This window comes from Myxocyprinus asiaticus, chromosome 12, assembly GCF_019703515.2.
Source record: "Myxocyprinus asiaticus isolate MX2 ecotype Aquarium Trade chromosome 12, UBuf_Myxa_2, whole genome shotgun sequence".
NCBI classification, from domain to species: Eukaryota; Metazoa; Chordata; class Actinopteri; order Cypriniformes; family Catostomidae; genus Myxocyprinus; species Myxocyprinus asiaticus.
Window position 1 is genome coordinate 13,230,458 of NC_059355.1, and position 23,535 is coordinate 13,253,992.

Genomic DNA, 23,535 nt, shown 5'->3' on the forward strand with positions numbered 1-23,535 from the left:
GCTCATTTACCATCAAATCGTCTTTGATGGTTTACAAGTTATCATTAAATTTACATTTCCATATGGAGAAAATAAATTAGATTTTTACTTCTGGAGCCAGACTGGTGGCCTCTATTAGGCACCTAAAAATGACAAAATCTTGAATTTTCTCAGGTTTACAATTGAATTACAGACTTCCATTTCCAACAGTTATCAATCTATCAGTTGTGCATGTTTTTTTGTTTTCAAAGCATCGCAGACTTCAACACTTGAAACATTTTAACTTAAGATTTATTGAGCAGTTTTCTTACAAATCTGTCCGTATATACATAATGTACATATTACAACAGTTTCAGACAATTGAATTGCTAATTAATTTTCTCCCAAACATTCATACACCAATGGCTATCCATTATGAAGAGTGTGCCTAAAACAAACAATCCATTAAAATACATTCAATACAGGAGCTAAAAACAGCCTGACACATGGGAAATGTGTCAGTCAATAGTTTTCTGTGATCTTTGCACATTGAGCACTTCAGTGCTGTCATTGAAGTTAGGTGGCTTAGTAGTTGTACAATGCCAATTTTTTTAATTAGTATCATGTCTTGTTTTCCAGTAAAAAGATACATTTACTTAAGTACATTTGTGTAAAAGTTTTGTTTTCCAAGAATAAGTTAATATAAATATTTATTGATAATAATATAAGTTATTATATTATAGAATAAGTTATTCTAATCCCATTGGCAAATTGTTTATTCTTGTTTTAAGCCAAAAACTAACTAAATTTAGTGAGGTTTGTGCAAAATATATATATATATATATATATATAATATATTTTCCAGTGGGGAAATAGAAATAATTCCAGATATATTCTTTGAAAGTTTTTTCTCGTGTAAATTTTAAGGATGTTTTGAAATTTTTACTGGAAAACATGTCAAAAATACAAGAGAAAACAACTGTTGCAGTGTATGCTGATTTGTATTTTTGTGTGTTTAAGAGTAGGCCAAATTGTTACTCCATACTGATCTTCCATCAGAATCTTCCATTTAAGTGACTTTTGTCCATGGAAAAGAGTCGACTGTACAGATCTTCCTGCAAGGTCAAAACAACACACTCGATCCAGTTTAGGAAAATAAAGGCACTTATTGTATGAAGAAATGGCCATAAGGCCACAATTACGTAGCACAATTGGGTGAAAAATCAACTACCCATCCTGCCAACAGGAACAAAACTGATGTGATTTCTCGAACTTCACCAGACGTAATCGGATCAGAACTTCAAACTGGACTCAAAGCGAGACCTAACACAAAAACTGTCTATAGAATCACGACCCAATTTTTTTATCAGCAACTGAGATGAAAAAGAAAATAATAAATAAAAATAAAACACTCAAATGAACAGAAATACAGAAGGAGAGTATGGCTTTGGCAAACCAGCGGAATTTTACGTGCCAATTTGCACCCACCGGCTAATCGCCCTCTCAAATTAACAGGGCAGCCCATTTAGCTGTTCTACTGTGCAAAATGTGGGCTTTTTAATTGCCTAAATGGAAGCTCCCTGACCTATGCAACACGCTTTTCACACAAGACACGTTAAGTTTTAGTCTGTGACTGGGAGGCAGCTCAAAGCTGAATCTTAGAAGAAATCAGCACAACCTATGTTCAGTTATTTCAACTTGGGACTCTTTTAACCTTCAACTTGGGACTCTCTTAACCTTTCGTTCACACAGAGTCACAGTCCGCAGGTAGATTTCTACTGAAACAAAGAATATCGGGATGTTCAGTGCATGTTTACAGCAGACCGGTCCAGAGGTTATAGCACGCTGTGTTGATGACAGACTCCAGATGGTGGTACATGGAGACCAGCTGTGGTGGTGGACTACTGCTCGACTGAGTCTGTGCTGATAACGGCTCCCTGAAAACAATCTTCAGACTCTGGAAGCAGGAGGAAATGGGGTGAAACTGTGAGCTTTGAGGTGGCATCGTGTTTAACACGGATTCACTCAACCATTGTATATTTTAAAGCTCATAAAACTAGGGCTGTCAATTTAACCTGTTAATTCAGTGGGATTAATTATATAAAATATAATGCATTCATTTACGCAATTAATCATGTTTCCGGACTGTAATATGGAATATTCATACCATCGCAATTATACCAATTCAAGCATGAAGTACTACGTGTTTTCAGCTGGGGGCAGTAAGCGAAACTCCAGCTGTACAGACAACAAACCAAACTCATTAATAATTCGGCATATCATGTAAATAATTACTGATTGATAGCTCTAATTTAAATACAACTATTTATATTTATTTAAACATTATAAAAAAATAATGATAGGTTAAGTATTTTAAAAATAGGATCAAAAAATCTGAGACCACATTCTGAAATCTTTGGAAAAGATCTTTGCGAAAAGGCAGCATCAAATTAATCCACACGACTCCAGTCGATCAAGTAATGTCTTCTGAAGTGAATAGATATGTTTGTGTGAAAAACTAATCGTTAATTAAAACTTTATTAACTTCGCTTTCTGTAAACACTCAAATGCCTCCCGTCCCATGATGTCATAACGTTGGCACGTTCACGTGAGAATTCAGAAGTTCCGCTCTGTTTACCACAGAGGAACGTACTTCATGCGAGAGTTAGGTCAATTTCAAACAGCTACAGAGAGCTGCCGGAAGTGCCGATTTAAAGTTAAAACGTTTTAATTAGCTATTTGTTTTTCACACAAACGTATCCGTTTACTTCAGAAGACAATACTTGACCGACTGTGGATTACTTTGATGCTGCCTAAATATGATTTTTGGACCGTCAAAAAAAAGTGTCCATTCACTTGCATTTTAAATTTTAAATCCTGTTCAGATGAAGGAGGATGGCCTGAGGGTGAGCAAATTATCAGCAAATTTTCATTTTTGGGTGAACTATTCCTTTAACATGAACTAACAATGCAAAAAAGGGGGGCCTGGGTAGCTCAGTGGTAAAATACACTGGCTACCACCCCTGGAGTTCGCTAGTTCGAATACCAGGGCGTGCTGAGTGACTCCAGCCAGGTCTCCTAAGCAACCAAATTGGCCCGGTTGCTAGGGAGGGTAGAGTCACATGGGGTAACCTCCTCGTGGTCGCTATAATGTGGTTTGTTCTCGGTGGGGCGCATGGTGAATTGAGCGTGGTTGCCGCGGTGGATGGCGTGAAGCCTCCACACGCGCTATGTTTCCGTGGCAATGCGCTCAAGTCACGTGATAAGATGGCAGGTTGACTGTCTCAGACGCGGAGGCAACTGGGATTCGTCCTCCGCCACCCGGACTGAGGCAAATCACTATGCGACCATGAGGACTTAGAGCGCATTGGGAATTGGGCATTCCAAATTGGGAGAAAAAGGGGAAAAATCCAAAAAGAAAACGTTTTCAGCACTTACTAACCTTGGTTAATGTTAATTTCAACATGCTAATATTTTTTTTTTAATTAAAAGTTGTGTACATTAACATTAGTTAATTGTATCATAATATTCTGAGCTAAAATGAACTAAAAATGATAAACAATTGTAAATGAATAATTTGACATTAACCAAAATTAATAAATGCTGGAAAAATATTATTCATGGTTGGTTCATCATAACTAATGCATTTACTAGTGTTACCAAAAAAACAAAGATAAAAGTTAAATGTCTGAATGCATTTTGGTAATGAGAATGTCACGGGGAAATATGCTTGTCATGAAAATAATATTTTTAATATTATTTTTATAAGAAATACTAAGCATCAAGTTTTACAATGTATTTCAATGTTTTTAAGCAGTACAACTAATACTACTATGATGTATAAATACTTAAATATCTATTTTTTGCATTACAGTAATGAGAATGCAAATGTATTAATTTTTAGCAGTATGGTCATGAACATTGAGGGAAAACATGCTTAACTGAAGAAAAATAATGTCATATTTTTTTTCTTTCTGTTTTGGGGTGAAATAAGCCCTGGATATGTTTTTGTGAGATTCATCCCCAGAGAACATCAAGAGAGTGAAAAGTTGTAAAGGAACTCACAGTTTTTCCAGCCTGGGCATCCAGGAACACAAGCACAAAACAGTCAGTGAACTTCTGGTTCAGCACAGCCTGGAAAAGAAAGAGAGTTCAAACTCGATGCACAATGTTCAAACAATTATCCATTTAAAAATGTGAATTTTTAACCCCAAATTCTTTTTGTTTTAACTCCACTTTTCAAGACCCATTTAATGTGGATTGGTGGTGGCTTTCCTCCATTCGAAGTCAATGATGAATAATCATTTAAACTAGCATTTGTACTGATAGTATTTGTGCAACCTTCTCCATAAGGCCAGAACGCAACTATATACTTCCTGAATTTGTCAGAATTTGGCATATGTCCTCAAAATGTCTTGTAGTCTTTGAGTTCTAAGTTAAGTATATTTTGTTTAACCTATTTATGAGTTATATGTAAACTCAGCAAAAAAAGAAACGTCCCTTTTTCAGGACACTGTATTTTAAAGATAATTTTGTAAAAATCCAAATAACTTTTACAGATCTTTATTGTAAAGGATTTAAACAATGTTTTTCATGCTTGTTCAATGAACCATAAACAATTAATTAACATGCACTTGTGGAACGGTCGTTAAGACACTAACAGCTTACAGATGGTAGGCAATTAAGGTCACAGTTATCAAAACTTAAGACACTAAAGAGGCCTTTCTACTGACTCTGAAAAACACCAAAAGAAAGATGCCCAAGGTCCCTGCTCATCTGCGTGAATGTGGCTAGGGCAATAAACTGCAATGTCTATATTGTGAGACGCCTGCACAGGGTCGGCGCATCCGAATATAACGCCTGCGGGACAGGTACAGGATGGCAACAACAACTGCCCGAGTTACACCAGGAATGCACAATCCCTCCATCAGTGCTCAGACTGTCCACGATAGGCTGAGAGAGGCTGGACTGAGGGCTTGTAGGCCTGTTGTAAGGCAGGTCCTTACCAGACATCACCGGCAACAACGTCGCCTATGGACACAAACCCACCTTTGCTGGACCAGACAGGACTGGCAAAAAGTGCTCTTCACTGACGTGTCGCGGTTTTGTCTCACCAGGGGTGATGGTCGGACTCGCGTTTGTCGTCGAAGAAATGAGCGTTACACCGAGGCCTGTACTCTGGAGTGGGATTGATTTGGAGGTTGAGGGTCCGTCATGGTCTGGGGTGGTGTGTCACAGCATCATCGGACTGAGCTTGTTGTCATTGCAGGCAATCTCAATGCTGTGCGTTACAAGGAAGACTCATCCTGACATGACCCTCCAGCATGACAGTGCCACCAGCCATACTGCTTGTTCTGTGTGTGATTTCCTGCAAGACAGGAATGTCAGTGTTCTGCCATGGCCAGCGAAGAGCCCGGATCTCAATCCCATTGAGCACATCCCATTTTGACCCCCCCAAAGACACATTATTCCATTTCTGTTAGTCGCATGTCTGTGAAAACTGTTCAGTTTATGTCTTAGTTGTTGAATCTTTTTATGTTCATACAAATATTTACACATGTTAAGTTTGCTGAAAATAAAAGCAGTTGAAAGTGAGAGGACGTTTCTTTTAATGCTGAGTTTATGTATTTTACTCCTCGGATAGTCCTATGAAACACATTTGTGATCAGATTTTCACAAGCCCACCAATTACGTTAGAGAGGGAAACAGCAGGATGGCGATTAGCGATCTCAAGCGATAAAATCACAGGCAGTGTAAACGCTGCATTATTCACTAACATAATGACTGAGTTGTTGGGTGGCATTGGCGATTTGAGTGCCATATATCAAAATTAGCGCCAGGAACAAACAGGAAGAAGAATAGTAATATAATAGGTGCCTATGCACTTTGCTGCTTGTTGTGAATCTCTTACCAGGTACTGAATACCACCGTCATCCTTAAAATGCCTGCAGTTCTGTGGGAATCGTGACAGTAGAACTTTAATGAGACTCTGATACCAGGCAGGACTCATGTTCAGGAAACAGTCCTACAAACACAACAAATTCAATATATCACTTCGGTCAGAAGACAACAGACACAAGTGTTCACACACATAACAGTGAGCTAAGAGGAGAAGAAGATATGGAAAAAAGCAACAAATTAATGGGAGTGCATTTTAGGGCTGGGTTTTGATACAGATTTCCTGATTTAATTTGATTCCGATTTACAAGCTTTTGATTCGATTTGATTAACAAGTAATTGAAAATTATGATTTTTGTCAATCGTGCAGCCCCATGGCCGTGTCTAAGGGGGGGGTGCCTATATTTCCTTGTGCCCCCCCAGTTCCAGTTGGAATGCGAAGTGATCTGTATTGCTTTGACAGCAATCTACATCATCCAAACGCTCAGATTTGCATTAGCAGTCGCAGATGGGTTCTAAAACATTGACTAAGCAGTTCTGCTAGCGTGAATGGAATACAGAACAAAGCAGAGGGAATCAAAACGCATTGAAATGCAGGTTTGGAGAGACCAGACCTCTGCTAGGGAATGGGAGCACTTTGTGGCTACAGCTTGCGTACATGTTTGGCAGCTCATGCTCGTATTCAAATCACAGCTCGTGTCAAGTGTGGGGTCGAGGAGGAAACATCACATGTAATTCTTGCAGAGTTCAGATCAAAGTGGATATGTGAGGCGAGGTGTTGAGTGATGGGATGGGGAAGCCAATAAAATGATCCAAGGAAGGTGAATGCTTAGAGAAAGCAGAAAGTGATCATTACGTATTCGCTAGTAGGGGGAAAAAACTTGCTAATATTTTTTAAATCAACAAGTTGCGTTGGCTGATGGACTAATCAGTCTTAAGGAAGCCCTGTATAAAATTAGGCTGATTTAGGGTCCACCAAACTCATAGACACGATTCTTGGGGAGGTGAGATTTGTACCACGAAGAGGCCTTAATGAGACTGTCACAATGTTTTTTTTTTAATCCCCTTTTCTCCCAATTTGGAATGCCCAATTCCCACTACTTAGTAGGTCCTTGTGGTGGCGCGGTTAATCACCTCAATCCAGGTGGCGGAGGACAAGTCTCAGTTGCCTCCACTTCTGAGACAGTCAATCCACGCATCTTATCACGTGAGCCACTGTGCACGACACCGCGGAGGCTCATGCTATTCTCCGTGATCCACACACAACTTACCACGCACCCCATTGAGAGCGAGAACCCCTAATCACGACCACGAAGAGGTTACCCCATCTGACTCCACCCTCCCTAGCAACCGGGCCAATTTGGTTGCTTAGGAGTCCTGGCTGGAGTCACTCAGCACGAACTTGTGACTCCAGGGGTGGTAGTCCGCATCAGTACTCACTGAGCTACCCAGGCCCCCACTTACACATGATTTCAGAATGTTCTGCACCAAGCAACGTTTCGCCGTTTGGTAATTGGTAAGACTGTTTTTTTTTTATCCTTCTGTGGTGGAAATGATGCTGATGAAAATGATATTTTTAAAATTTATGAAATAAAATGGTCACCTCCTTTGTCATGCTAAAATTAATTTCACAGTTAACAGTTTATTTATCCTTAATACACACAATTAAATTATATTTTCACGCTTTTTGCGTAATTTGGCAAAACTGAAGCGTGACTGGAAATGAAGGTCAATAAAAATATTTAGCTCATAAGAGATATTTCCTTTTGATTTTTCTTTGTTTTGTGTCATATTTCATCTCAAGCATGCTCTTCATTGACACTTTTGTTCACTTGGTTAACATGTACACTAACTTTTGAAAAAACTTTGTTAGGGACAAAATTGTTTGGTGTGGTGGAAATTATGCCACAACTATGAAAATGTTTAGTAATTTTTGAAAAATTTATAGAAATTTCCCATAAATAAATATTGAAATGCTTTGTTTATTTCTTAGATTTAGATTAATATAGTTTTAAACATGGAATAATTTGTATTTTTATAATGAATTTTCATAGTTTAATATTGAAAGTCTGGGACAAGGCAACAATATTAAAATCTATACATAAACGGCATTTGAAAAGTACCAAAAATAAATAATGAAGTCCTGCTAAAAAGTTTCCTATTCAGTTTTAATGAGACCATGTATTAAAAAGATTTTATAAAGTTCTAATAAAATCAATGTCCGAGACATGAAAGTGCCCATAGTTGAAGAAACACCCAGATACAAACCTTTTTAACTTTTGAGACCTTTTGTAATTTACCAGTTGCAGTTAATAATAATTCAGAATTGTAATATGAAGAAAAAAACAATCTCATTGGATTTTGCGCATCTTTTGACCAAATGTCATGATGTCGTGACACGATGTTGACATGAAACCATATTTGATTTTGGGCTCTGTATACACGAGATGATCAATGATTAGATTTCATAGTAAATATGGACTTAAATTTCAGTCTGTTCCTCACACAAAGCAATCACATGCCTTCAGAATACTTGGAATATGACGCACAAGACACGTGAACTATGTACTTTTATGACAATTTTGTGCTTTGTTAAGCTTTAAAGTGAGTCACTATCAACTGCGATTAGAATGGATCTTCTATTGGTATGGAAATAGGCAATTATGATGTTCTTAAAATTGATTTATTATTTTGTATTCCACATAAGGAAGTCATAAGGGTTTAGAATGACATGAGTGTGACAGAAATGTAATATTTGGGTGAACTGTTTAAGAGCACAGAATGCAACATTTTGTAACACACGAGCATGTGATACACCTTGTGTATATGTTTCCCATGATTGAGCTCCCTATGTAAATATTAAATATTATTAATATGTGTAAAACACCAGCTACAAGTAACCATATTTTCTGAAGCCAAATCCAGCCACATTGCAACAGTGTAATCAAATCATGAACGAGCATCCTGTTGACAAAGGATTCAAAGTGTGAATCTGTGTGCGTATGTTGTTCCACAAGGGATAATTTTCAGTGTAAATAAAGAACGGAGCGTTATATTAAAGGGCTGATTTACTCCACTAATTAGCTGATTTTTACTGCAGTGTGGTGATGAGTAGGGAACGTGTTTTCCCCACAGAGACGTGCCTTAGCATGTTTGTTGTCCGACTCCTATCAAACACACTGCACTGCCTCTGTGTGCATCAAACCACCCCGAACAGACGGGAAACCACGCAAATTTCCTTTTCTCAATTCGTCCAGCTCAACACCCAGTTACCGAAGTTACTGAAAGAAAAAATAAATTTATCAATAGCTCTAAACAAACATAGATAGGTTTGTGCCAAACTAGCAAGTCCTACTGAGTGATAACTTGTGATAAATTTGTAGCTCTGTTACTTGTAACCCTGATACCGATTTTGGTGTAGTTTTTTATATTATTTATTTTTTATATAAATTGTATATACTTGTAATAAATAAATGTAAAATAAAACACAAATACAATATTTGGGTTGATGATCAACAATTTTTTTTTATGGTAAAGCACTTCCTTTTACCATTGCGCACAGTATTTCAATATATCTTATTCACTAAACGCGCACAATCCAGTAAAAAATTTTGCCTGCACCTATTAGCGGCTGTTCGGACCTAACACGTTCTAGTGCTAAAAAAAAAAGCTAGACACAATGCAATGAATATAATAGGTCTCTATAGGGAATATAAAAGTGTCTCGAGACACTTTTGAAAGTTGACATTCTTTTTAACCTGACATGGTGTCTCAAAAACGCTACGCTCCTGTACGAGGTGCTGAAAAACAGCGAGACTCGGTTTAAAGGTCAAATACGTCCATCTAATGCATGTTTACATTCAGGGCTGGCAATGGCTAAACTGATGTCCTACGCAGAGTTCCGCGAACTGTCACCTTATTTGCAAAATTGATTTAGTAAACCAGGTGCTAAAACAAAGCAGACAGTGTTTGTAAGCACAGTTCATTGTTAGTGACATTCATTCTTTTTGTACCGTATTGGTGGAAGGGGCATGCTAGAGAAGTTAGAGGAAAAGGAAATAGATAAATGGATGTGAAAGATGGACTCATAGGTGAAGAGGAATGTGTGTGTTGTAATACCAGCTGTGGGTCTATTTCAGCCACTGATCTGCTCTGCACAGCATTCAATAGCTCTTCTAGTTCACCGAAGGCCAGCTTGCTTAGTTTGAGTTTGTCCAGAGCCAAATGCTCTCCATGAAACAGCATCCTCCAGAGGTTATCCCTGCGACAGTGACCCATGGCCTGCTCCACGCTGCTCTGGATCTGCCGGCGTGCCGACAGCACTTCAGAGTTAAGAAGGGGGAAGACAGGAGACAAGTAGAACAGCCCCTGAGAGTCGGCGGTTTCTCTGGTGGTCACCAAGGGGTCAGATTCTGGGCTGGTCGCTGGGGACACGGGGGCCGTGGTCTCCTCCCAGAGGTCCAGTTCTGTTTCCTGTGCCCCGACGCTACCAGAATCCATCCGCTCCAGAGGGGTACGGCTGCTGAGGTCACCGGGGTCACGATAGATCTGAGGAAGCTTTTTAAAGCGACGCATATCCGCGGTCAAACGAGGAAACAGCTCCCGCTGACTGGTCATTATTACGTAGAATTGCAACCTGAATGCAAATGCAATTATGCAAAAGTTAGATAACGTGCAGAATTCCTCAGTTTTTTTTCTCAGTCATCAAATGTTGTACATTTCTCTGCAACAACTTTTTGCTGATGTAACAATTCCTGCATGGGCGAGGACATTTTTTATTTTGTTTATTTTTTATAAAATATAAAATATTCAAAAAATATGAAAATTATAAATTTTTATTTTTTAAAAGAATTTATTAATTAAATATCAAAATATGAACAAAAAAATGAAACAAAAAAAACAAGCAGCTTTTTTGTTTTTCTTTGTATATTATATAATAGCCCACTTTTCATGATCCAATCAAACCTGTAAAACCTGATGATTCCCCCCATTTTTCCTGATTTTCTCCACCTCTAAAACAACACTGCATGTGCAGAAAAAATAATATTAACCTATTATATTATACTCTACTTTCAAACCTCAAAGAATAAAAACCTTTTTTTCATTTGCTGATTTTTGTGGAAAATCTGTGGAATTTACTCAAACATAATAAAGGGTCTGTGTACGTTGCGTTCATTCGTTTTTGGTTTGGAAATTGAAAAACAACATCTAAATTATGCTTTGAATGTAGATTTTTTTAAAATTTCACGTCCCATTTCATTTAGTTGATTTGTGTTTCAAATCTGCCCACATATGCAAATCAAATATTGAAGCTGTTTTCTCATTTTACATCCTTAAACAAAAAACATGAAAATTTGCGCTGATATTCACATTTAAAAAACAAAATAATAAATGTTATACTGGATAAACTAGAAAAAAAAACAAGCTGTTTTCTCATTTTTGCCTATTTCTTTTGAAATGAAAAAGCAATGTTCAATAAATAATTTATACTTTTTTTTTTTTTCAATAAATAAAAAGAATGAACGCACACAACTTACTAATTCTGTAGAAATCTGCGAAGCTTTTTGCACAGATTCTGTGTGGGCCTGTTGAAAATTTGCTTCAAAAAGTGCACTATATTCTTAGATAACTCTTGTTTATTTCATGGTGTACACACCTGAGCAGGTGTCGCTCTCCTTCAGACTGCTCCTCAAACGGAGCAGCATTATGACACACCAGCATCGACACGTCAAAGTCATCATGGTGTCGTAGCCCATCCATGTCTTTGAATGAGCCAGAGCTTCAGAGAGTACAATATTAGATCTGGAGCACACAATTGTAGTGCATAACAGCAACTGCTCAAACTAGGAGAATATAAAGTACCTGTTCCACAGAGCTACCAGCGCATACACGTGCAGGTCTGTGCTTGACGCCCCCTTTTTGTTGTCAGTTGTAACTGCAGCTTTAGACATGCGCAGAGGTTTCATACCATAAGTTCCAGCGTGATCAGTGATGTAATTATACAGCTGGTGTGCTGTAATCATCCCCGTTGATATGGAGAAACTCCCTATAAAAACATACACATTACACGACTCACTCACCAATAAACCTTACATCCTTTTTACACCGCTCATGTAAGCGGCACTACAATGTAACAACAGTGCTTTTATTCTGATGGTGTAGTTAACCACACTCACCCTGGAATACGTGGTTGTGGCCAAATTTAGGAATATCTGGATGATGAGCGATGAAGTCCTCCAGGAAGCTGGTGAGCTGGTAACCCTGCCGCAAGGTCATGTGACACCCCAGCAGGTATTGATGCACCACACGTAGGTGGAAGTCGTAGCTGAATGAGTGAACGTGCATCAGATCACAAACCTTATCACACTCCTCGGTGAACAGCATGGACAGCTGCAGGGAGAAACACAAAGCCACACTGTTACTCAAAGAGCAGAACACACTGTTTGCCTGAACCATCTCCATGAAAGGTAGAAGCCCCAGAGGAAGACCAGAAGCAAAGAAGCATCCTGTAAATACTTACGATGATACCAAATCAAAAGCAATCCAAAATTACCCATACAATGGTCAAATCAACCCTGAGAGATCCAAGACCTGCTGTAATATTTATGATATATTATCTTTTACCCTCCTTTAAAATGTTTTTAGAAAACTATTGATTAAAAAAATTAAGCATATTATGTCTTGGGGTGAATTTTGTGAGACTTGATGTGACTTGACACATATTTTCCCCTGAATTCTCACTACCGCAATGCATCCAGATGTTTCAGCTTATTGCAATATTTCTCAGTTTTCATTAGATTCTTACTATTGTAATATTTCACTGTAGTTTAACAATATTACAATAAAAATGTCTACAGTGCACAGCAATCCATTTTGCAACTGAATTCTTCAATCTTTCCAAGACAGATTTATTATAAGAGCTTTTCTAAGGACGCTTCAATGTACACATGCGTCAGACAGACACTTTTGGGGCATCTCACTTTGGTTGTGTCATGTCATAAACAGCGTTTTTAGTTGCTGTGTCTAGTTAAACATAGTTTCAGAAAAAGCTTGAGATCTCGAGAAACCATGTCACCAATACACTGAACTGAGAATCGCCTATTTTAGATGTAATACTGAACTGCTGATCAGTGAGCAGCTGATGAGCATGCGTGAACCGAGGTCTTGAATGAGGGGGCGGAATGTTTCAATCGAGAGTTGTAAATTAATTTTACTATTGAGTATTGTGCATGCAGATTATATTTTAAACTGTAATGAGCTGGATCATGGTTTCTGTATAAAAGGGTGAGTTGATTAAGACTAGTTTAATCACCTTATATGCTTTAGAAACATAGAACATCTGCGTTTGTTTAACAGTGTCAGTATTGGGTACTTTAATGTAGGACGTATTGTAAGATCACTGAATGAAACACTGACAATAAACACCCTTATTATTATAACTTAATTAAATAAAATGTAATAATTCGCAATATGCACTTACATATGGTTTTATTGAATGTGTTTGAGCAGGTATTCTACAACGTCGGGGTATTAGCATTATGTACAGTGACGTCATTACGCAATGACGTAAAAGAACTGGTGAATCATTTTTTTGAACCGGTTTACTGAAACGAACCGGTTTGCGGAAAAAATATCTGACTTCCCATCACTAGTACAGCTGCATCTTGCCTATATGTCTGGAGTTACGCTTACTGACCCCTGCTGAAAACAGGTGGTTCTCAAAGCTTAAATTGCTCAAATGGTAGGAATATTCTATATTATGGGGCAAATATGTGGTCCTAAAATATAATCTATATGGTCCTAAAAATAATTTGTATTATTTTTATTTTGGGGTGAAACATGACTACGATCAAGACATGTTCTTGACAGCATTTGTGAGATTCACCCCTAAAAAGAGTGCCACCAACAGATGGCTAAAATAAACTGGCCTTACTGCAGAATCAACATTAATAAAACTCAGAGCAAACCTTACATAATATGTCTACAAATCTATGCAGTTAATTTAGAAAGCGTTACACAATCCCCCTCCAACCACCAACCTGCCAAACCAGTGTGAGAGTCTTTTTAAGCATCATATCAATCAACATAATAATTGTATCATATTTAATTAAATCATCAAAGCCGTGCTTACAAAAGCATTAGTGGCAAATGCAAATGATTTCAGAGAGGGAGAGCAGGGAGTAATTACAGTACAGTGGGAGCAGTGGTGGGGAGCAGGCGTCGGCGGCTAAACGATATTACCGTTGTCGCTTTCATCTTGACCATTACCCTGGAACAAATGCAAATAGGTCTTATCAAATCAAACAGTAGAGGATTAAAAAAACACTGTTCATTTGATGCTGCCACGGTGCTTCCATTTGCCAAAAATAGCAAAAAGCATCACGAAACTGAACCTTTCATGCTTTAGTGTGAGGGACATTTTTCACATCAAAATTTCAAAATCCACTGGCGGACCGTTTGACTCAAAGTTCCAAAGTTTACTCTCGGTCATGTGAGGACGTGTAAAAGGCGATTTTGGAAGCTAGCATGAAATCGTTAAATCACTTTGTTTACAGCTTGGTGCAATTGCAGTCGGTAGACCGTTGTGTTTACGTACATGTCCGCATTTGTTTCTAATTTAGAGTCTAATAACACCTAAACACTGACACATTTGGTCGCAAAATGCTTGCGTTCTAAAGAATAAATCTTGTTTCATAGCAGCACACAGACTTCTGGAGGGTAGTGTTAACGTTGCAGGCATTTTCACCGTAACAAATTGGAAATGGTCCACTTGAAGACATAGTTTTGGCATTTGTGTATTGTAATAACTTTGTAGTGAAAAAACTATGAATTATGCAAAAATTAGATGAAAATAATAAGCACAATAAAGGTAACAGCTCAAATGGAAAGGAAAATCTGTTTTTTAACAAATGTATTTTTAAATCACATTTTATGAATTAATAATAAATGAATCACAAATTTATTAAAAAAAAAATCAGTTTATTAATTGTATTAATCAAATTAATGTTTCATGTGCCATGAGCTATGCACATGATTTAAAAAACTGTATAAATGAATCCTCATAAAATATGTAAAAAACCCCAAACAAATGTAAATATGAATACTTGCATAAATGTGCGCAATGTGTAATATATGTGTATATATATATATATATATATATATATATATATATATATATACACACACACCGATCAGCCACAACAATAATATTATTAATATTAATATACCAACTGCCTAATATTGTGTAGGTCCCCCTTGTGCCAGGAGATCAGCAATTACAGAAATACTCAAACCAGCCCATCTGGTACCAACAATCATCCATGCGATTATCTAATCAACCAATCGTGTGGCAGCAGTGCATAAAATCATGCAGATACAGGTGAGGAGCTTCAGTTAATGTTCACATCAACCATCAGAATGGGGAAAAAATGTGATCTCAATTATTTGGACCGTGGCATGATTGTTGGTGCCAGATGGGCTGGTTTGAGTATTTTTGTAATTGCTGATCTCCTGGGATTTTCACACACAACAGTCTCTAGAATTTACTCCGAATGCTGCCAAAAAAAAAAAACATCCAGTGAGCGGCGGTTCTGCAGATGGAAATGCCTTGTTGATGAGAGAGGTCAACAGCGAATGGCCAGACTGGTTCGAACTGACAAAGTCTACATTAACTCAGATAACCGCTCTGTCCAATTGTGGTTTAGGAGTTATTTAGGAGGGTATTGCAAGTGATAAGCATAATTCTTAATATTATACTTGATATTATCAAACGTGTAGATCATAGCATAAATTTCTTTCAAAGTTATATAAGGTGGAGAATCTGCTAAAATAGGAGGTGGATTCAACTAATTTTCAATTGTTTTGAGGTAGCAAACAGGATACAGAAATGTAAGGAAGTGGAATTGAATGATAAATGAATCAAATAAATGAATTTAATTTGTTGATTTTGGTGGGATAGATCTAATTTTGTTGCTTACTTGCATTAACAGTGTTACTACAGTCGTGAACTGAAAATTAAAAAAATATAAATTAATAAACGTTTTTATATGGGCTACACATATTATTTTTGAATGCATTAATGAATCCTCATAAAATATGTAAAAAATTAATAAAATAAATGTAAAATATATTTGTACATATTTGAAGGGGATACTGCAAATGATTAATATTATACTTGAATTTTTACACAACATATGCACAGATCATAGCATAAATGTCTTTCAAAGCCATGTAAAGTAGGAGCTTTGATAATACAGATTCCGGATCTGGATTGTTGCAGCACAAATTAAGCCCTGTATGGCCTCAGGATTATTGTATTGACAATTCCCTAAAATGTCTCCAATGTTTAGAACACAGCAGATCCATATCAAGATGCAATGAGACTGAGAGCAGAAGAAAATCAAGAATGATTATCGAGCAAAGGAGAGAGATCATCGGCTCATCAAAGCTGCGTAAAGACTGACACAGTGATCTCCCAGAAGATGCTGAAGATCATTCCGACCTCAGGCTGCCATTTCTATGGCTAAAGAGAGACCCCTGCAGCTGCATTTCCAGCAAGATGGAATACTGACCCACACAAACATTTATAGAGAAAAGAACTGATCGGATTGAATAAAACGCACAGAAAGGCCACAGAGGGCAAGATTTGGGCCGCAGTAGGAAGAGGAGCCAGACGGCAGGGTTGTGTGGTATTCAGAATTGAATTAAGAATGCCTTTTCGATTACAATTGCTGAATTTGAATTGAGGTAGCAAGCAGAATGCAGAATTGTCATTTGAATGTAAGGAAGCAAAATTAAAAAAATTAATATAACAGCTGTAAGGGTAGTTTTCAACAATATATTTAAATCTTTCTGTATGTATTACTCATAAACATGTTATCATACATGTAACAAGATTGTTTTGAAAGACAATCATTATGGGTCATTTATATTATTTTCCAGTTAAAAAGTGTGATTTATTAAAATGCACACCAAATCTGAATGATACCTCCAGAACTGACTAAGGGTGTTTCTTTAACTTCGGGTAATTTCATGCTCCAGGGGTTGATTTTTATTTAAACTAACAGATTTCAATTTTTTTCTTTTTGTTATATAAAGGTCTCATTAAAACTGAATAGGAAAGTTTATACCAGGCCTTCATAATTCATTTTTGGTACTTTCCAAATGCCTTTTTTGTATAAATTTGACAGTTTTAGCCTTGTCCCAGACTTTCAATATTAAACTATGAAAACCCATTACAAAAATATAAAATAATTATTTTCAAAAATTACGACTGTCCAACATTTATGCCGTAATTTCCACCACACCAAACAATTTTGCCCCTAATAAAGTTTTTTCAAAAGTTAGTGTACTTGTTAACCAAGTAGCCAAAAGTGTCAGTGAAGAACATGCTTGAGATGAAATATGAGACAAAAAGAAAAAAATCAAGGATAATATAACTTATTAGCAGAATTTTTACATTTTAAATCAAGCTGTAATTTTACTAATTATTCAAAAAGTGTGAAAATATTATTTAATTGTGTGTATTTAAGAGACATAAACTCTTAGCTATAAAATTATCCTTAGCAAGACAAGGTGTTGGTCATTTTATTTCAAAATTGTTCAAAATGTAATTTCCATCAACGTCATTTCCAGCACAGAATTCTATTAAACACAATACAGAAATGACACTGTGGTGGGAAATTTAATGACTTTCAAAAAATTACCAAAAAAATAAAAAATAAAAATAAAATAATGATATAAATCTCCTGTGATGCATGAACCTGACAAATTTAGGTGAGTTTGTGAAAAATGTTTTAACGAGACTTTCTAAAAGTCCACAGTGCTAAAAATCCCTAACGTTGAAGAAACACCCATACGTTTAATAAATTACTTTTTAAATTTCATTTTATGAGCTTACAATATGACTACCTTAAACAGAGCACATAAGAAGTGATCTGTTCTTGCAACAATTTTGTTGGGCCTAATAAAATTTGTGAGACTGCTGAATTTCTTATATTGCTATTCAACATTCTGTAGGGCCAATTCAATTCAAATTCACACTTCAAGGGAGCCTTTTCTAAAATTCTGAATTTTGCCCAACCCTGCCAGGCACTATTTGGGGGAGGAGTCTGAGGAAAAGAATGAAGCCTGATTAGTTGGAGAGAGACGAGCCCATCCTGAGAGACATACCGCAGAGTCAGAGCCTGTGGGCGTCTCCGGGAACGGCTTGCTAGGAGGTTTGTTGAGAAGAGAATCCTGATGGAAAGAGAGGGTGAGATGGGACTAGACACACACACACACACATACATATATATTCACACACACCATATGACATCAAGGTAAAAAATACACACATACATACACACAAACAGAAGAGGACACACAGAAACAGATGAGTTACATGCCACACAGAGAAAGGTCCGAAGTCAATTTACAAGGAAATGAACACAACAGACACATGCATAAGCTGTCACACTACACTAATATATGAGGGTGTGGTTACAGGAAATTATCAATAATGATGAGGTGTGAGAAGTTATTTATAGATGAGTAGTAGTCCTGACTTTTCATGTTTCACGATTCTTGAGTGATCTGTGTTTCATAAAACAAGTCCTCTCTCATTTATATGTGCTCATTTACAGAAAAGCTGGTTTTGTTAAAGAGACAGTACTGGTTTTTGAACGCGTTCAGTAAATCAATGTAAATACTTTTCTGCAGTTCTAATTCTGCAATTAAACAATAAACGTAACAAACAATATATGAAATATAATATCTTATTTATTGATTGAAAACATGGATTTTTTGTACAGGGACATTAAAAAAAAAAAACGAATTGTGACCAAAATGATGAAAAACTAATAAAATATCATTAGTAAAATTAATATTTTCATAATGTACCTAATTAGAAAATCCCCTGTATAATTAACAGCATTAACTGGGAGAGAATGTTTTTCATATTTAAGCAAAAGGGACATTATAACTGAAATATACCCATATGAATCGATAAAGAATCAAATCGAGAGCTTGTGAATCGGAATCGAATAGGGAAATCTGTATCAATACCCAGCCCTATTTGAGAGTGAATAATGACATAAATTACAGTTTGTTCATCATACAAAAGTGATTGTATGACTTCAGAAAACTTGAATATTGAAGCACGAGTCACATGGACTACTTTTAGGACACTTTGGGGTGATTTTTTAAGCTTTAAACTTAGTCACCTTCAACTGCCATTTAATTGTATGGAAATGCGCAATGGTGACATTCTCTAAAACATCTCCTTTAGTGTTCCACAGAAGAAAGAAAAGGTTAAATGGTTTTGAAAGGACATGAGGGTGAGCACATAATGACAGAATTGACTTTTTGTGGATAAATTATCCCTTAAATGTATTTGGCTTAATGACATATGAAATCTACACTGCAAATAATAATTTAAAATCAGTATTTTGTCTTGTTTTCCAGTTAAAATATATAAACATCCTTAAAACAAAATAAATTAACTTTAGGAGTTAAATGAAATAAGATATTAAGTATTATTTTCAGACAAATCTAACAATGTTTAGAAAGGTTTATGCTTAAACAACAAACTATTTTCCAATTGGGTGAGAAAAAGACTGCCACTCACTGGAAGAAAACTTAAAAGAATATTCCGGGTTCAATTCAAGTCTCATTTGACAGCATTTGTGGCATAATGTTAATTACCACAAAAATAAAATAAAAATGGAGTTACATTGAGGCACTTACAATGGATGTGAATGGGGCCAATTCATAAACGTTAAAATACTTTAAAAAGTATAGCCACAAGACGTAAACAATATACGTGTTAACACGATTACTAACCTTTTCTGTGTAAAGGTATATCCAATTTTACAACTTCATTACCATAACAATGTAATGTCAACAAAGCCTAAAACCGTAAAACGACTGTAAAAATGAAGATTTAAACAACTTTACAGCTCAAATAATACATGAGGTTTAACAGAACAATGAATGTGAGTGCTTCTATAAAATTATAAGCTTCACATTTCTGCATTTATAGCCTCAAAAAATTGGCCCCATTCATTTCCATTGTAAGTCACTCACTGTAACCTTGATTTTTGCTGGTTTTTTTTTTTGTTTTTTTATCCCCTTTTCTCCCCAATTTGGAATGCCCAATTCCCACTACTTAGTAGGTCCTCACTGTGGCACAGTTACTCACCTCAATTGGAGGACAAGTTTCAGTTGCCTCCGCTTCTGAGACAGTCAATCTACGCATCTTATCACGTGGCTCGTTGTGCATGACATCACGGAGACTCACAGCATGTGGAGGCTCATGCTATTCTCCGCGATCCACGCACAACTTACCATGCGCCCCACTGAGAGCGAGAACCACTAATCGCGACCACGAGGAGGTTACCTTATGTGGCTCTACCCTTCCTAGCAACCAGGCCAATTTGGTTGCTTAGGAGACCTGGCTGGAGTCCTTCTGCACACCCTGTATTCGAACTCGCGACACCAGGGGTGGTAGTCAGCGGCAATACTCGCTGAGCTACCCAGGCCACGATTTTTGCTTTTTTTTAAAGAAAAGGATGGACGAGTCTAAATTATTTTTGTGGTAATAAACATTATGCCACAAATGCTGTCGATTGAGCTTAACTTGTATTGATAACAAGACTAAGTATCTTAGTCATTTTTGCTTCTCAAGCAATTGTATCTTATTTTTAAGGATGTTATAAGGAAGATATTTTAACTGGGGAAATTGTTTTTTTTTTTTTTTTTTACAAAGAAAATTATTTTTAACGTAATTTCCTAACAAGCCGAATTTGCAGCTTAGTTTCAATAGCTCTAGAGATAGAGACAGTGTTTGTATACAAACCTTTATTGCCTTTATTTCTCCATCCACTAATGTGATATGGGACAGTGGGACATTATAGGTGAAATCGAATAATATAGATTCAAGAGGGAAAAAAATATGTCAGTGGCATGTGACTTGCTGTCTGCTTCGCCCTCATGCTCAGTTTTAAGAATCTGTACTTAAAAACAACCAAACAAACACACTAAAGACTAGGGCTGTCCCCTAATAGTCGATCAAACATTAGTTGATGAGAAGAGTCTTGGTCGACCAAGTTTTGATTGGTTGGTTGGTTGCAGGAAAAAAAAAAAAACTCCACAGGAAATCGACAAACACCGGTATTACCACTGGTTGGACGCTAGGTGGTACTATGGGGTAATTTTCGTTAAGCAGGGTTAGGGTTAAGCCTACACAATAAAGCAAAACACCTTGATTTCAAACTTTGAACTTTATTTTTTATTTATTTTAACTAAAAATTCAAATGAAACTGGAAAAAAAATTAAGTGCAATTAAAATGTGTGTTGTTCAACTTTTTGAAAGGTGGCTTTATAACAGTTGTGAAGGACAACATCTCTCTGGCAAAGAACCTACTTCATCCATGCACTCTACCGGTCAGGTATTTAGTTGTCTGGGAAAATACATCATTTGTGTGAATAAATTCATTTTGTTCCCTCCTTCACGATATATATATATATATAAACTCAGCAAAAAAAGAAACGTCCCTTTTTCAGGACAATGTATTTTAAAGATAATTTTGTAAAAATCCAAATAACTTTACAGACCTTTATTGTAAAGGGTTTAAACAATGTTTTCCATGTTCAATGAACCATAAACAATTAATGAACATGCACCTGTGGAACGGTCATTAAGACACTAAAAGCTTACAGATGGTAGGCAATTAAGGTCACAGTTATAAAAACTTAAAAAAGAGACCTTTCTACTGACTCTGAAAAACACCAAAAGAAAGATACCCAGGGTCCCTGCTCATCTGCGTGAACGTGCCTTAGGCATGCTACATGGAGGCATGAGGACTGCAGATGTGGCCAGGGCAATACATTGCAATGTCCGTACTGTGAGATGCCTAAGACAGCGCTACAGGGAGACAGGAAGGACAGTTGATCATCCTTGCAGTGGCAGACCATGTGTAACAATGGTGGCACAGGGTTGGTACACCCGAATATCATACCTGTGGGACAGGTACAGGATGGCAACAACAACTTCCCGAGTTACACCAGGAATGCACAATCCCTCCATCAGTGCTCAGACTGTCCGCAGTAGGCTGAGAGAGGCTGGACTGAGGGCTTGTAGGCCTGTTGTAAGGCAAGTCCTTACCAGACATCATCGGCAACAATGTCGCCTATGGACACAAACCCACCTTCGCTGGACCAGACAGGACTGGCAAAAAGTGCTCTTCACTGACGTGTCACGGTTTTGTCTCACCAGGGGTGATGGTCGGACTCGCGTTTATCGTCGAAGGAATGAGCGTTACACCGAGGCCTGTACTCTGAAGCGGGATCAATTTGGAGGTGGAGGGTCCATCATGGTCTGGGGCGGTGTGTCACAGCATCATCGGACTGAGCTTGTTGTTACTGCAGGCAATCTCAACGCTGTGCATTACAGGGAAGACATCCTCCTTCCTCATGTGGTACCCTTCCTGCAGGCTCATCCTGACATGACCCTCCAGCATGACAATGCCACCAGCCATACTGCTCGTTCTGTGCGTGATTTCCTGCAAGACAGGAATGTCAGTGTTCTGCCATGGCCAGCGAAGAGCCCGGATCTCAATCCCATTGAGCATGTCTGGGACCTGTTGGATCGGAGGGTGAGGGCTAGGGCCATTCCCCCCAGAAATGTCTGGGAACTTGCAAGTGCCTTGGTGGAAGGGTGGGGTAACATCTCACAGCAAGAACTGGCAAATCTGGTGCAGTCCATGAGGAGGAGATGCACTGTAGTACTTAATGCAGCTGGTGGGCACACCAGATACTGACTGTATACTGACCCCCCCCCACCTCCCGTTCAGGGACACATTATTCCATTTCTGTTAGTCGCATGTCTGTGAAACTTGTTCAGTTTATGTCTTAGTTGTTGCATGTTAAGTTTGCTGAAAATAAAAGCAGTTGAAAGTGAGAGGACGTTTCTTTTTTTGCAGAGTTTATATATATATATATACATATACATACATACACTACCAGTCAAAAGTTTTGAAACACTTGACTGCAATGTTTCTCATGATCTTAAAAATCTTTTGATCTGAAGGCGTATGCTTAAATGTTTGAAATTAGTTTTGTAGACAAAAATATAATTGTGCCACCATATTAATTTATTTCATTATAAAACTAAAATTTTATTAAAAAAAAAGGTTTTTGAAATTGATGACTTGGACCAAATAATAAAGAAAAGCTCCCAATAAGTGCCCAACATAGATGGGAACTCCTTCAATACTGTTAAAAAGCATCCCAGGGTGATACCTCAAGAAGTTGGTTGAGAAAATGTCAAGAGTACATGTCTGCAAATTCTAGGCAAAGGGTGACTACTTTGAAGATGCTAAAATATAATACAGTTTAGATTTATTTTGGATTTTGTTTAGTCACAACATAATTCCCATAGTTTCATTTATGTTATTCCATAGTTTTGATGACTTTACTATTATTCTAAAATGTGAAAAAAAAAAAAAAATTATAATAAAGAATGAGTAAGTGTTTCAAAACTTTTGACCGGTAGTGTGTATATATATAAGTAACCTTCCATTTACAGTCAGGCAAGTCTCCGTCTAAACATGCAGGCGGAACATTACTTACACAAATGAAGACATAAAAACAATTATAAATGTAAAAGATAATAATTATAATGATGATGATAATAATCAC

At 37.1% G+C, this 23,535-nt stretch overlaps 1 protein-coding gene across 10 annotated transcripts in view; it reads right to left on the reverse strand.

The window, feature by feature from the left end:
* Positions 1-74: 74 nt before the first annotated feature.
* szt2 (SZT2 subunit of KICSTOR complex) overlaps positions 75-23,535 on the reverse strand; it is a 182,615-nt gene continuing 159,154 nt past the window's right edge. For 6 of the 10 annotated variants that reach the window (XM_051711348.1, XM_051711341.1, XM_051711340.1 and 3 more), the window contains 8 exons: positions 18,028-18,093; positions 12,033-12,246; positions 11,719-11,902; positions 11,513-11,635; positions 9,976-10,492; positions 5,870-5,983; positions 4,024-4,092; positions 75-1,915 (listed from right to left, as the gene is read on the reverse strand). In XM_051711348.1, coding sequence (XP_051567308.1) covers positions 1,772-1,915; positions 4,024-4,092; positions 5,870-5,983; positions 9,976-10,492; positions 11,513-11,635; positions 11,719-11,902; positions 12,033-12,246; positions 18,028-18,093 — 1,431 coding nt within the window. In that variant the 3' untranslated portion in view covers positions 75-1,771. Of the gene's footprint in view, positions 2,197-4,023; positions 4,093-5,869; positions 5,984-9,975; positions 10,493-11,512; positions 11,636-11,718; positions 11,903-12,032; positions 12,247-18,027; positions 18,094-22,666; positions 22,770-23,535 lie in introns of those variants that run through there. The other 4 variants (XM_051711343.1, XM_051711342.1, XM_051711344.1 and 1 more) reach the window with 3 other exon arrangements.